Source organism: Panthera tigris, chromosome A1, assembly GCF_018350195.1.
Source record: "Panthera tigris isolate Pti1 chromosome A1, P.tigris_Pti1_mat1.1, whole genome shotgun sequence".
NCBI classification, from domain to species: Eukaryota; Metazoa; Chordata; class Mammalia; order Carnivora; family Felidae; genus Panthera; species Panthera tigris.
In genome coordinates, this window is record NC_056660.1 from 97234266 (window position 1) to 97250129 (window position 15864).

The 15864-nt window shown below is 38.1% G+C and overlaps 1 protein-coding gene across 7 annotated transcripts in view; it reads left to right on the forward strand.

Annotated features, from left to right (window-relative positions):
* Nucleotides 1–6896, forward strand: part of DMXL1 (Dmx like 1) — a 133872-nt gene extending 126976 nt beyond the window's left edge. For all 7 annotated transcript variants that reach the window (XM_042982635.1, XM_042982636.1, XM_007086873.3 and 4 more), the window contains 2 exons: nt 1804–2021; nt 4761–6896. In XM_042982635.1, the coding sequence (XP_042838569.1) occupies nt 1804–2021; nt 4761–4985 (443 nt within the window). In that variant the 3' untranslated portion in view covers nt 4986–6896. The remainder of the gene's footprint in view (nt 1–1803; nt 2022–4760) is intronic.
* The last annotated feature ends 8968 nt before the right edge of the window (nt 6897–15864 follow it).

Consider the following 15864-nt stretch of genomic DNA (forward strand, 5'->3'; position numbering starts at 1 on the left):
TAAGATACTACTCTATATAGTAAAATGTCCAAAATTAATGATTTTGGGATACCAAGTATTGGTGAGAGTATAAAGAACCTGGGGCCCTCATGATTTGCTGAGTCTAAAATGATACAGCTACTATGGAAAACTGACATTTTCTAATAGAGTTAAACATGGACCTAGCATGATCCAGCAGTATGTACTTTTACACATATGCCGAAGAGAAATGAATGCACACATCCACAAAAGGACTTGTATAGGAATAATATACAATTATATTAATATATTAATGTAATAAAACTTAGCAGCTTTATTTATAACAGCCCCAAACTAGAAGGAACACAAACACATCCAATAGGAAAGTGGTCTATTTATGTAATAGAATACTATTAACCAATAAAAAAAAAAAAGCATAATCTGCTGATATATGTGACAACATTCATTAATCTCTTAAACATTATGTTGAATGAAAAGAAGCCAGTCACTAAAGAGTATGTACTATAAAATTCCATTTATGTGAAGTTCAAGAACGGAGGTAAAACTAGAATAGTGATTGCCTTTGTGGGAGAGGAGGGTTGACTGCAAAAAGGCATGAGGGAACTATCTGGGATGATGAAAACATTCTGTGTCTTGACCTGCATGATGGTTACACAGATGTATCCATTAGTCAAACTTCATCACGAGTTAGAATTTCAGCATTTTATTCTGTGCAAGTTATATCTCTAAGTGCTGGTCACATTCAAAGAATCTTCCCCTGTAATTTTCTCTTTAGATTCTTAGAGTAATTGTAACTAAATTTTATTGAGTACTTAGTATATGCCAGGAACTGTACATGTTTTAAATATGTCAACTAATTTAATCCTCACAGAAACCTATTAGGTGGGCTGGGTTTTCTCCTTTTTTTTTTTTTTTTTTTTTACAAATGATGAAACAGACGTAAGTTAAAAAAAAAAATTACCTAAGGTATATATTGAAATCCATGCAAAAACCAAGATTTAAATCTTGACAGTCTAACTCCCAAATCTTCACTCTTCATCATTATGCCATGTTGTCTTTGAGCTATTGACAGGCTTTTTTTTTTCTTTAAGATTTATTAAGATCCACTTCTTTTTTAAGAAAAAAATATTCATTGTATTTTTGTTAGTTCTCATACTGGTATGTCTTCAAGTTTCACCATTTTTGTTTTTGCATTGTTTAATCTGCTCTTAACCCCATGTAGTACATGTTTCATTTGAATATTGTAGTTTTTAATCTCTGGATTTTTTTATTTGTATCTCTTTTTTAATGACTTGTTAATTTCTTTATCTACTAATTCCATCACCTGTGTAATTTTTGGGTTAGTTTCATTGGATGGAGTTTCTTCTCATTATGGGTTGTATTTTTCTCCTTTGTATGCCTCTTGGTTTTTTATTAGATGCCAGGCATTACAAATTTTACCTGCTTCTGAGGCAGAACCCTTCTGAGTATTCTGTTTTGTCCTTTGTGAATTAAGAGGTTTTCCACTATGACTGGTGGAAACAGGAACCCAGACCAGCTCGGGTTCCCCTTGCGCCATGGCCAGAAAACCCTCCATAGGCAATAACAGGGGCAGTCGTATGGCTCACCCAGTTTGCTTCCCATCTCTTAGAGATCATTTTTCTTTGCCTGGTGTCCATTGTCTCCAACCATTGTTTCCTGTATATCATTTAATTTTTTAAATGGTTCGAGGTAGGTGGGTGAATCTGGTGATCTATCATTCTACCTTGGCCAGAAGTCAGAAGTCTCTTGCTTACACTGTTAAATGGGTTTTACTTCATGATTTACTTCAATTTTAATTTTCAGCTTTTACTTGCCATGATAGTGGAGCTACTGTTTTAGCATATGCTCCAAAACACCAGCTACTAATATCAGGTGGCAGAAAAGGCTTTACGTGTGCATTTGACCTTCGGCAACGACAGCAGAGGCAGCTTTTCCAGAGCCATGATTCTCCTGTTAAAGCCATTGCCATTGATCCAACAGAAGAGTACTTTGTTACAGGATCTGCTGAAGGCAACATAAAGGTAAATATGGTAATGCCACAGTGTCTACAAAATGAAGAGAAATCTTCAGAAACCTTAAGTGTTTACTCGTATTGATACCATTCTATTTACGTAGTAGAAATACTAACTCCTTTGTAGGCAGTATGTTTGTTGCTATTTAATAAATCTTTTAATGAATGAAATATTTAACTTGAAATTGTCTCTTTTTCAGTTTTCAAATAGGCTTAATTAATGTGCAAAAGCACTTGATTTTCCACAGATAAAACATATTTCAAACATTAGAATTAGTCTTGACTCCCATTTTCAGAGTTACCAAATTCAGTTTCAGATACTGTGAAATGCAGTAATATTTTCCTTTATCCTGAATACTGTCCATTTTTTCATTTATATAGTATTAGCATCCAGCCACTCAGTGCCTGATTCAGAAGTTAGGGACGTACCTAGATAAGCCCTGTGCTTCTCACACTCCACCGTGTTTAAAACTTAGAGGTTTTTTAAAATGTTAAGCAGCTTATTAAATGCATCCCATCCCAGAAGTACTATTGCTAGGTACCAGTATGCATTTTTACAGTACATACCTAACAGTTTTGTTGGAGAGTCCTCTGGCCACACTTGGAAAAATCTCTAGGGGTAAGTCAGTTTAGACTACTCCCTAAGTTATTGTAATGGCCAGCAACCCACTGAAGGAGTCTACATTCTTAGAATCCATTAATTTAACCCCTAGTGAGACTACTAAGTAAGAATAAGTTTGGGGGTACCTGGGTGGCTCATTCAGCTAAGTGACCAACTTGAGCTCAGTCACTTGGTGAGTTTGAGCCCCACTTCAGGCTCTGTGCTGAGAGGTCAGAGCCAGGAGCCTGCTTTGGGTTCTGTGTCTCCCTCTGTCTTTGCCCCTCCTGCACTCACGCTCTGTTTCTCTCTCTCTTAAATTAAACAAACATTAAAATAATAAGAAGAAGGAGAAAGAAAGAAAGAAAGAAAGAAAAGAAAGAAAGAAAGAAAGAAAGAAAGAAAGAAAGAAAGAAAGAAAAAGAAATAATAAGTTGGGCTACTTTTTTTACAACATGCATATTGTTTTCATAATTGCCAGCCAGAAAAATAATTAACTAGAATTGTGGAATTTTAAAAATGCTTTTTTTTTAATGTTTATTTATTTACTTTGAGAGAGAGAGAGTGCAAGCCGGAGAGGGGCAGAGAGAGAGAGAGGCAGACACAGAATCCAGAGCAGGCTCCAGGCTCCGAGCTATCAGCACAGAGCCCATTGTGGGTCTCCAAGTCAAGAACCACACGATCATGACCTGAGCTGAAGTTGGACACTTAACCGACTGAACCATACAGGTGCCCTGAAAAGGCTTTTCCTAAAATCAAATGTATACACTAACTTCCATACATAATTATTTTCCTTCAGTTTGAAGCTAGTTTCTTTCTTGAACTGCCTTCAGTTTAGAACAAGTTGTATTAGGTTTTAGATTAGTTCTTTAGATTAGTTTGTGCTCTGATTCGGAGGTTTATTATTTAATCAAGTAAAAACAGATTTGAAAGTTTACTGCATAGTATTCAGAAGTCACAACTTGGGGCACCTGGGTGGCTCAGTCAGTTAAGTGTCTGACTCTCGATTTCAGCTCAAGTCATGATTTCACAGTTGTGAGATCGAGCCCCAAGTCAGCCTCTGCACTGAGCATGGAGCCTGCTTGGGATTCTCTCTCCCCCACTCTGTCTCTGCCCCTTCCCTGCTCACATGTGTGCTCTCTCCCTCAAAACAAATAAACATTTAAAAAATACATGTTTAGGAATCACAACTTAACAATCAAATCTAGAGTAATAGGTACTAATGAATTTCTTAGGAAAAAGTAAGTTTTCCAAAAAAAGGGATCTCAAAAAATCAGAACTATTTTGGTTTCCCTAAAGTTAAAATGGATGTCCTAAAAGCAGTTAAGTCCGTCACATACTTGAACATGCTTATAAATTACTTTGTAAGTAACTTACTTTAGGAATAGTTGCATTTATTGTGGTAGGGGCTAAAAAGAGAAAATCTTAGTAAATTAAGTTTGCTGAAGATGTGATAATTTATCTTGCGGGTGGAACATAGTTTTTCCTTTTCTGAGGCCTTCTTTCCAGTGGGTCTAATCCCTTGCTGGGTATTATAAGGGGTTACCCCATTATAAACTACACAGCACAAACTTTGCTGAGAGATCAGAAGTCTTTTTTTAAATTTTTTTTGATGTTTTTATTTATTTTTGAGACAGAGACAGAGCATGAGTGGGGGAGGGGCAGAGAGAGAGGGAGACACAGAATCTCAAGCAGGCTTCAGGCTCTGAGTTGTTGACACAGAGCCTGACGCGGGGCTCGAAGTCACGAGCTGTGAGATCATGACCTGAGCTGAAGTCGGACGCCCAACCGACTGAGCCACCCAGGTGCCCCAAGATAAGAAGTCTTAATTGTAGTCCCTACAATATTACAAGTTTCTTTAGCTGTGTACACTTGACCTCCTAGTACCTAAGTTCTCATCTCCAATGCAAGGTTTAAATTACCTTTCTGTTTAATGAGTAGATTTTGAAGAATGTGATAATATCAAAGGGAATTGGGAAATTGCAACATAGTATCCAAAGGTTATGACCTTAGGCCTACACAGATTTTTTTTTTTCCATATTTGTTTTAGAAATTCCTTCTTTGCACAAGAAAACCGGCTTAAAATTTTCATTTGGATTTTTAATGTAATCATCAACGTCAATTTTTAATTTTGTTTCTAATATCTTTTAGATTTGGAGTCTGTCTACCTTTACTCTTCTCCACACTTTTATTAATGAACATGCTCGGCAGTCCATTTTCCGGAACATTGGAACTGGAGTGATGCAGATTGAGACGGGGCCAGCAAACCACGTGTTCTCATGTGGAGCCGATGGTACAATGAAGATGAGGATACTGCCGGATCAGTTTAGCCCACTAAATGAAGTGTTGAAAAATGATGTGAAATTTATGCTCTGACAGTTTGACAATAGGGTGTATAATTGATTACCTATTCCCTGGAAGTGGCCAACACATACAGTGTCCACTGATCACTCTGTCTCTGCCACAGATAAACTAATGCTTTCTTGGTTTCATACTTACTTTATGGAGCTTTGCCCTGGATGCACTGATGCCTTAAAAACTAACAAGGTCATTCAGAATTAGACTATATTACCTAAAGTAGAATGTATAAGTAATACTGTAATAGTACATATTTATAGTATGTTATGCTGAGTATGTCGTAGTGTTAAAGGACTTTCGTTTCCTTATTGTTGATAAACTCTTCTGCAGAAATCTCTGTATGAATTTATTTAACAGTAAAAATACCCTTTATGTAAAGGCAGTTGACATCAGTCATCACTTGACTCGCCACTGTTACTTCCTTTTTCATACATAAACATCTCAAACTCTTCTATTAATTAATGATAAATGATAATTGGGTAAGAATAAAAAACCTAATGAACATATTCATTAAAAACTGTCATTAGGACCTTAGTCTTATTATATAAAGTTCTCCTCAGTGTCCTTACTGAAGCCCCAGTGTGTGTGTGTATATATGTATCTTATACATCTTACTTGAACTTAGTTTGTGTATATATCAGAGAAAACTACAAGTCTTTTCATGTGTTTTTGTGCCATAATAATTACTGCCACTAGAATAGCAACTTTCTTTGCAACTGTTTTTTTTTTCATGTTTTTTTGTTCTTAAGTTTTGAATTCCCATCCTGATTTTCAAATAATTTCAGGAAGACATCCAAGATTATTATTTTAAAGATTATCTTGAATCAGTTAAGTCTTAGCAGGCAATAACGATTCGGTGTTGGTATACAAGAGACACCTAAAAGTAAATTTATAAATTTGTCAAAGGATTTTTGAGCACCAAACATTTTACTTACATTTCTTTTTCCTTTTTAGGTGCTTTTAGTCTCAAAGTTCTGAACACCTTATAGCAGTGTTTTTAGAAACAAATGTGAAGACAGTCAAATTAAATAGATGATATTTACAAATGTAAAATACCCGCCAGATCTACCACTAATAGAAAATAAATTAAACCTTATATTTTATTATTTTTTGCCAAAATATATTATTTTACTATAAAATATGACCAAAATATTAAAAATGCACAATGCTTTTAACTTAAATGTGCTAAACCTATTTCTGTCTGTTCTGTGCTATACCTTTTCTGGTTAAAAATTATAGAAAACTTGATAAATACTTGATTTTAGCCAAGGAGACTGGAAGCAGATGGGACTAAGTGTTTAAGGGACAATTATATACTATTTAGCTTAAATATATTTTGTTAATAGGAACTATAAAAACATTTTTATGTAACAAAATATGGACAACTGTTATCTGGGAAATTAAAGAGTCAAAGTGAAGAAATGAAGGGCTGGTAAAATGAATTTTGTAATATCCTCAGGATACTTTTATCTTAAAAGTATATTGTTAAAGATTTTGTAAATTGTATTCATAATTTTAAATGTGTTAAGCTAGTTGCAGTGAAAACACTGTCATTAATTATGTAGAGAGTTCATGTGCACATAATAACCTGTATCTATAATTGTGCAATAACAATATGTGACTATTTTGCCATGGAGAAATCTGTGACAGCATTGCAAACAATGCCGTTGTTTGATACAGTTAAGCTTAAGTTATTTTTCAGTAATTTCACAAATCAAGATTCAAACGGCTTTAAACACTTTCAATGAGATAGAAGATTTATTATGCTTAATAGAAAAAAAAAAGGCATTGTGGATGAACAATTAAGCATTTTCGTTGAGGGTTTATATGAGTAATAAATTGTGTAAGCCCATATGTATTTACATCAGAGTCATAATATTTTAAATAAACAATCATGCAGTGACTTTTTTTTTAGCATGGTACTGTTTTAAGTAATATTTATGCAATTTTAGTTGACTTAAAGTATATGTGACATTTTAAAATAGAGAATTTCTGTATTTATATTTGGTAAAATATAGGAAGCATTGAGTAATTTTCCTAAATACCTTGCTCTTCCTTTTTTATAATCTTTTTAAATTAATAGGTAAGCGTTATTCAAAAATGGGGAGAATAAAAAGTTGGAATGTGTATCTAAATATAAAATGATGCACATATATGTAAAATTTCATCCACATTAATGGAATGGATACATCAAAATACATTTTTTAAATTGTGTTTTTTCTGAGAATGTGGCTTTGTAATGATGGAAAAATTCAGAACATTGCAAGTCTCATTTTCTGAAATGTAGAATTTTTCTTCTGTAGAATTATAGACGGTCAGTTCCTTCCTCCTTTCTTGCTCTCTTTATTTTGCCCAAATTCATTTCTCCTTTTTTTTTTTAAATTATTTAAAAAAATTTGCAAGATTTTCTCATACTGGTCTCAACAGTGAAAACACATACAAACATACCCACTTTAAGAAATACCTTATATGACCTGAAAGTGGTGATGACCACTTTTTTTTTTTAACAGGGCTGGGAACCCAGACAGACATATTTTACTAAATCAAAAAATTTAATATCATGACAGGAGACTACAGGTAGGCTAAAAGAAATATTTGTATAGTAATAGGGAAATTATTAATGTCCATATATACAAAGAGAACTTTAATGAATGGGGGCAAAGAGAACTTTAAGATGATAAATTATTAGAGAAATCAACTCACAGAACAGGACACTGAAAAAGCCAGCAAGTATAAAATATGTTCATCCTCAGTAATGGTTAAAGGAATGTTGGGGGGAAAAAAAAAGCAACAGTATGATACCGCTTTTCATCAATCAGATTCATATAAAGTCAAGTGGCAACATCAGTGTTGGTGGAGATGCAAGGAAACGGGTGCACTGAAACACGGCTGCTAGAAGTACGTTCCAAAAACGTTACCTAGATTGGTGTTAACATTGAATACACACAGTTGGACCAAGCAGTCTTTTGAGAAATTATCCTATCAGGATAAAAGCAACCTTGCACATAAGTGTAAGTACAAAGATATTTAGTGAACTACCTGGAGGGAAAAAAAACCCACCCTGGAAATCTAAATGGTAATTAGGTAGATGGTTGGATAAATTTAGTACATTCTTGCAGTGCAATATTTTCTTAACACTAAAAGCATGTCAGATTTGTATCTGTTGATCTGAAAAGAGGTTAGAAAATTTTCTAAGTAAAATGTATAATAGCCCATATTATTTCAGGGTTTTTTTAGTCCTATAGGTATGTAGGGACAAATATGTATGGAAGAATACACAAAAGTTTAACATGGGAGAAGGGAAGAAGGAGGTAATATTTTCCTAAAAACCCTTTGAACCCCACTGAGCAACAGATTACCTGAGAGGTGTGTGTGTGTGTGTGTGTGTGTGTGTGTGTGTGTGTGTGTGTGTGTGTGCGTGTGCGCGCGCGCTCACACCGGACAGAAAAGCTCAGTCTTTAAACCATATAGTATTTAATGACTTTGAGAGCTGCTCTGTTGAGTGAAGTTCTTGTCAGGAATACACTCTGAGTTGTTGAGATATTTTGATGCTTGATTTACTAAAGTAGAAAGGGTAAAATGTTAACCTTTGGAGTACTTAGAAAAAGTGGAACATGCATTATTTAAATGTTCCTATCAGTCTTTTAGAAATGTGTATAGCTTTTGCTATAGTTAATTACAAAGCTAAACAGTTTTTCATGACTTTTTTTCCCTTTCTGCTTGCTTCATTGTCTTTTTTTTTTTTCTTTAATGTTTATTTTTTAAGAATGAGAAACAGTGTGAGTGGGGGAGAGGCAGAGAGAGAGGGAGACACAGAATCCAAAGTAGCCTCCAGGCTCTGAGCTGTCAGCACAGAGCCCGATGCAGGGCTCTAATTCACAAACTGCGAGATCATGACCTGAGCTGAAGTCAGACGCTCAACCACTGCCACCCAGGCACCCCTTGCTTCATTGTCTCTTATGTGTATTTGGCCGATAATTCAGGGAGCTAATGCAGAGTTAGAGTATCACATGGTTTCACAAAGCTGCTGGAAAAAAGAAAAATTTCTTAGGTTCTCCTATAGCAAATACAGATGGGTGATAGAAACAATTGGTGTGACAACCCATTTGCACACTAGAGATGCTTTACTAGTACGCAATTGTCTGCCCAATGTATAGGTATGACCTATGTAATAGAACTTAAGCCCTACAGTATATCAGCCCCGAATGAGCGTTAAATAAATTTTAAAATCTGTATTCCTCCCACGTGCACAATACCTCCCAAAACTCCAGTATTTTCATCCTATTGCTTCCAGGTCAGGCTTGAGCCCCAGGATCCCATTATCAAAGTGAGGTCCAAGTGTGCATTTGGCTCCTTGAATGAGGTTCTTTGTGTAGAGTACTTCTCAGCCTAAAGACCTATCAACAAATGAGACACTTTCTGTGCCTTCCACACACCAAACACAGTTGTGAGACAGATAATATGGCTATCTCCCATTCTAAAAGAGGGGAAATCGGATTCACAGAGTAGTACCTGGTCCATAGAGATTTGTAAGTGTAAATGGGCACCAGTCACCAGTCCCTTGAGTAATCCTCTTGCCTGGGATTAATTCTCCACTGCTCTTGCCTCCACCATGAGCTGTTTTTTGAGGTGGTGGTGGTGGTGGTAGTGGTGGTGGTGGTGGTTTAAGCACTGAGTTTGCCTTTTTCTAAAAATAGCCCATGTTTTTAACTGAAAAAGAGTGTCAGCCTATTTCTTGGTGAGAAGTTTCAGGGTTCAAAGTCCTCTTTACATTTTATGCTATCCCCATCCCTAAGCTGAATCTAGTAAATTTGCTTTTAAAAACTGTGTGTAATACACATAAGAAAGCCACACCCATGGTGTTTTCTCAAACAGCCTCCTAACTACTTGAGCTACCTCCAAATTTGCTGTGGTATACCACATTAAGATTCTTAGAAACTCCAGGGGCGCCTGGGTGGCTCAGTCGGTTGAGCGTCTGACTTTGTCTCAGGTCATGATCTCGCAGTTGATGAGTTCAAGCCCCGTGTCAGGCTCTGTGCTGACAGCTCAGAGCCTGGAGCCTTCTTCAGATTCTGAGTCTCCCTCTCTCTCTCTGCCCCTTCCCTGCTCATGCTCTGTCTCTCTCTGTCTCAAAAATAAATAAACATTAAAAAAATTTTGAAAAGATTCTTAGAAATTCCAGTATCTCCTAAAAAGGATCTACATGGTACACTCTGAAATCTTTCTGAGATCTCAACAAAATGACTTAGTAAACAGAATTTTGGCTATGTCTCTACTTTGAGAACCTTGTAATTCATAACAATATTGAATAATTTTTTAAAATAAAACCATGAAGCCATTGTTAGGTAGAGAGACCCATATGTGCATGCACACACACACAGATAATTCACACGTAGAAGGAGATAGCACACCAACTCTTCTCTGCAGATTGGTAATTGGAGGGAAAGAAGGGATGTGATTGCAGGAGAACAGTATGGGAGTCATAGCCCACCAGGTGAGGGTGCTGTGCTGGGAGTATTCCAGAAGTAAGGTAGGAGCCTTCCTGTTTATTGTTTTGATTTATTTTAATTTTTTTTAATGTTTACTTAAACATTAAGCTTAATGTTGTGCACAAGCGGGGGAGAGGCAGAGAGAGGGAGACCCAGAATCTGAAGCAGGCTTGAGGCTCCAAGCTATCAGCACAAAGCCCAATGTGGGGCTCCAAACCACAAACTGCAAGATCATGACCTGAACTGAATTCCGACACTTAATTGACCGAGACACCCAGGCGCCCCTTTTTGATTTTTTTGTTGTTGTTGTTGTTTATTTATTTTTGAGACAGAGCATGAGTGAGGAAGGGACAGAGAGAGAGAGGGGAGAGAGGGAGACAGAATCCAAAGCAAGCTCCGGGCTCTGAGCTGTCAGGACAGAGCTGGCACAGGGCTCGAACCCATGATCAGGTCAGATCATGACCTGAGCCAAAGTCAGGCACTTAACGGACTAAGCCACCCAGGCACCCTGATCCTTTCTTGTTTACAATCAAGTACAGGGTTGCCAACTTGGACTAGACATTTCATGGGTAAGTACACACGAGAACTCCATAAATAGAGCAGGAGTTTTAGACCATATTTGTAGAAAGAATCTTTTCAGAGTAGAATTGTGTGGCCAAAGACAAGACAAAACAGAACAAGCCTTTGTAGTATTTGGGATAGGCATAAGTGAGGTTCGAGACGTTCAAAAAGGAGAAAATAATTGAGGTGAGGTGAGGAAGAACCCACATAGACAAGGAGTCCAGTGGTGCAGTCACAGAAAAATATGGGTTCTAACTAGGGGCAGCAGTTTTATTTCTGTACAGAATGGCTCAAAAATTGGACACCTGGAACAGGCAGAGAACTTGTTTTCATGGGGAGGGTGGTTTATTGAATTGACCGAGATTGTGGATAAAGCCATCCTTTGAGGGGCGCCTGGGTGGCTCAGCCAGTTGAGCGACCGATTTTGGCTCGGGTCACGATCACGGTTTGTGAGTTCAAGCCCTGCGTCAGGCTCTGTGCTGACAGCTCAGAGCCTGGAGCCTGCTTCGGAGTCTGTGTCTCCCTCTCTCTGCTCCTCCCCCACTCATGCTCTGTCTCTCTGTGTCTCAGAAACAAATAAACATTAAAAAATTTTTTTTGTTTTAAAAAGCCATCCTTTGATGCAGGCAATAGTTCTAGCAAGCTTTCTTCAGAAGATCTGTGTTTTAGTTACTATGTTATAGGAGATAAGTAATTCCGAATAAAGAGTGAAAAATACTCTGTGATGAAGGTATAATCACTAGTGATCTGTACTAGCTATGAGTGGGGGTTGTGGTCTATGGAAGTAATAGGAAAGATCATTGATTCCCCAATTTTTATTCTATCCTGAGTTTCTAGTCTGCATGATATTGAACAATTCTCCTACCCTACCCAATCTGCTCCTTGACTTCTTTTTTGGAAAGACATACATACTCTTGACTCATATTGTTACCTTAAGGACAAGATTACATGTTAAGATAATGCTTTGAAAAGAGAAATAGGACTGGAAAGAGTTGAAGCAGTGGGTAGTCAGATAATGATTTTGGGGATGGTGAAGTCGTAGCCATGTTTTGAATCAGGTACATTCATTGACAAACTTAAATGAAATTATAGTTAGAGCACAAAGGACACATAGGTGGTATTCCCATGGCTGCGTCTGAGGTGCACATCTCACTTCAGTGCTTTTGGTCTGCTGGAAAATGTTAGACCATATCTTACTCCCCTCTTCACACTTCCTGGAGTGCTCTTTGCTCTGCCTGGAAAACTCCATTCATCCTTTTTGACTTGCTTAGATGGAAGCTCTTTTGTGAAAACTTCTCCATTCATCCCGAGAATGTGAGTCACTTCTGCTCTCCTTTGAGTATTTGTGCACACATTTTATTTTTTAATTTTTTTAAAATGTTTATTTTTGAGACAGAGTGACAGAGTGTGAGTGGGGGAGGGGCAGGGAGAGAGGGAGACACAGAATCTGAAGCAGGTTCCAGGCTCTGAGCTGTCAGCCCAGAGCCCGACGCGGGGCTCAAACTCACGAACCGTGAGATCATGACCTGAGCCGAAGTCGGACCTTAACCAACGGAGCCACCCAGGTGCCCCTGTGCATACATTTTTGCTGCACATTTCATGGTTCTTTGTAGTTATTTTCTTACACTGAAAAAAGGAGGCTGGCACTGAGTAAGCAGAGTTGGGGCTTCCAACAAAAGAGAAGAGTATAGGAGAAACTGGATCAGAAAATTTTTGAAAACTTACAAATTTGTCTAAAGTTAGTTCCTACCTTCAGCTGGGCAGAAGCAAAACCAGGTATGCACAGAAGTATTTCCAGCTATCTAGCTGTCTCTAATCCATAGGATTTATAGGGTGTTGGAGTTCTAGATGGAGCTGCAATTATTTAAAACTATAGGCACTCAATAATGGACTAGGGATTAGATGATTCCTAGATTGTAATACTTTTTTTTTATGATCCCACATTGGAAATATACAAGAGCTAGTCTGAAAGTGAAGTGATTCAAGTGTCTATTTGCTCAAGTAAGATAGGAAAGTGAATTACTTTGTTAATTTCTAAATATTATTACACTGTGAAATAAGGTGGAGTCCTAAGTGTTTGCCAGAGTTAAAGGGAAGACTGGTAGTTCTCTGAAGACAGTAATGCAAGTCGCCTGAGATGGTAGAGTCCCCTTCCCCAGCCCCCTAAAGTAAGCCCGGAGGCAGTGGCCATTCTGCATGGTTTCTACCACTAGCACCTGTGGCCTGTCAGGTCTAGATGGCCCTAGTGAAGTGGGTGGCAATGAGGGAAGGTGGCAGAGTCCTTGGAGAATTTTTAATTTCATATCATTTAAAAAATCTTAGCATTTTTATGTTTTGCAAGGGAAGTATAGAACTTGAGAGGTTGAGGATAAAAGAGAAGGGATAGTTAATTGAATGTAGCCCATACATCTAACAGGGAGAGCTGGACAGGGGAAGGGCAGCAGAGAACTGTTGAGAGGGTTTGCTCGGATTCAGGGTGGTGAGAGGAAAGAAAGTCAAAATGAGTGGATGCAGACGGTATTGTTGCTAGCTCCAGCAGGAAGTTGAGAAAACTCCCTCTTGATGATCTATATATTTTGTATGAAATAGGAAGTAGTAAGATGGTATATCAAGAGCAGGAAGGGTGGGGGTGGGAAAGATGTCTCAAGGAAAGGGGTAAAGATTGAACCCTTTTCATTCTACCCATGATGTAGGAGAATATCCAGGCTCCCTGCAGATTTAGCTGAGATTAGACGCCATGAGTCTGTAGAAAGTCAAGTTTTACCTTTTTGGGTTCTTCTTGAGTAGTTCCTATGGAACATGTGGAGAGCTAGAAAGATTTGCCAGTTGAGTACAAGGAGAGGGCACTGAGGTACAGGAAAAGGAGGCGCAAGCACTGGTGACTCAAGCGCTGGTTATTGGGGTTAGGCCGGGTAGGAAAGGAAGCCGACTGGGAGAAATACAAGTCTATGTGAGGTTAAAGGAAGAGTCAAAAATCAGGTCAAGGCTGAGAGACTATAGTTGGAATATAGAATACTGAAGATAGATGATAGAATCTTTACATAGGTAAATATAGAAGGGGCTCTGGGCATTGCTGTTTTAGGGTGCAGTTGGGAACAAGGCAGATTACAGTGAAGCAATTACTGGGGTCCAGGTTGTAGCCACCATGACATCCTGGCTGACTCACAGCAGTCAAGCAGATGGTCTCCTCCTCATCAAACACTTTGTGCTTTGTCCTAAGTCATCAAGTTTACACAGGGCAGATACATTACTAGAATTCTCGGTGGGTGGTGAATATCACTGCTCATGGGTATTCAGGGATCGTTTCTAATTATTTGGAGGTGGGGAAGGATGGGAGTGTACAAATTCTTCATCCTAATTTAGTTGCATCACTGCCAACTCAAAAAGTGTTTAGAAAGTAAGTGCCTTTGTCCCTCCCTCTATTAGGCAGCACCACCAAAGACTGAGCTTGCCAAACCAGAAACCCTGTGAATCAACCTAGATGACTCTCCTGCCCTCAACCCCCACATCTCATCAATTTCCAGGGCCTGCATGGGACTTCTTCTTTCCAACCACTTTTTTAGGCCTTCAGCGTCTATATTCATTTCCCACTACTGTCACAACAAATTACCACCAATATAAGGTTTTAAAACAACAAAAATTTATTATTTTACAGTACTATAGATACAGTATTGGTCTCAACAGGATAAAACTAAAGTGTCACCTCAAGAGCTGAGTTCCTTTTTGTAGGCTCTAAGGGAGGATCCCCTTTCCCTGCTCAGTTGGGTTAATGACAGCATTCACTTCCTTGTGGTCGTAGGACTGAGGTTCACATTTTTTGTTGGCTGAAGTCCAATCCCAACTTTAGAGGCCACCCATTCCTGGGCTCCTAAACCAGGTCCAGTTCCTCTCATACTTTGAATCTGGTTCACAAAGTTCACTTTATGGAACTCACATAATTATTTTAGATCCACTCAAATAATCCAGGATAAGCTCCCCATCTCGTGGTCTTTGAACTTAATCACATCCACAAAGTGTTCCAGAGATTAGGGAGTGGACGTGTTTCCTAGATTCATTATTCTGCCGACCACAGGATCCCAACCTGACATATTTCAATAACTTCATAAGCAAGTTTCCTGGCTCTGGCATTCTCTATGCTGTTTTCAGATTAACCTTTCTAGAACAACGAATGACATGTCTCCCATGATTTAAATGCTTTACCCAGGGTCAAATTAATGCTCTTTAGCTCCCATAGGAAACAAAACAAAACAACCAAACAAGACACATTTGGATTTTGTCCTCTTTTGTTATTTTACTTTCATTCCAATCTACACTTCACTTGTTCCCAACCCTTCTTAATACTTGAAACATGCTTCCTGTGCCCATTTCTGCACCTGACTCATATTCCTTCTCCTAAACCCAGCTCAGACATCAATCACCTCCTTCAGGAAGGTTTTCCTGACACTCCCTTCCCCATAGCTATAAACACAGGATAGTGTACTTTTCTAAACACCCTTGAACCTTATGCATATTCCTATTTGGGGCATTAAACACAAATGTGTTGTGATTTTCTGGTCTGTTTCACCTACAAAGTGTTTACGTTTGTGTCTCCCAGCCATATTGTGCCACTCCTAAATGTGTAATGTTGGGCAGGCTGTTTCACTTCACTATGCCTTCTCTTTCTCTTTGTGAAATTAAGGTAGCTATAGGATCTGTGAGGATTAGAACGGTGACCTGCACATACTAAGTTTTGCTAATATTAATATTCCCAACTCTCTCCACAGAGCCACCTAATAGGAGGTGTTTAATGGGTGTTTGTGGTATGGATGGATTCATCGTGCTCCCATTAAGGTAAGAACCTTCATGCA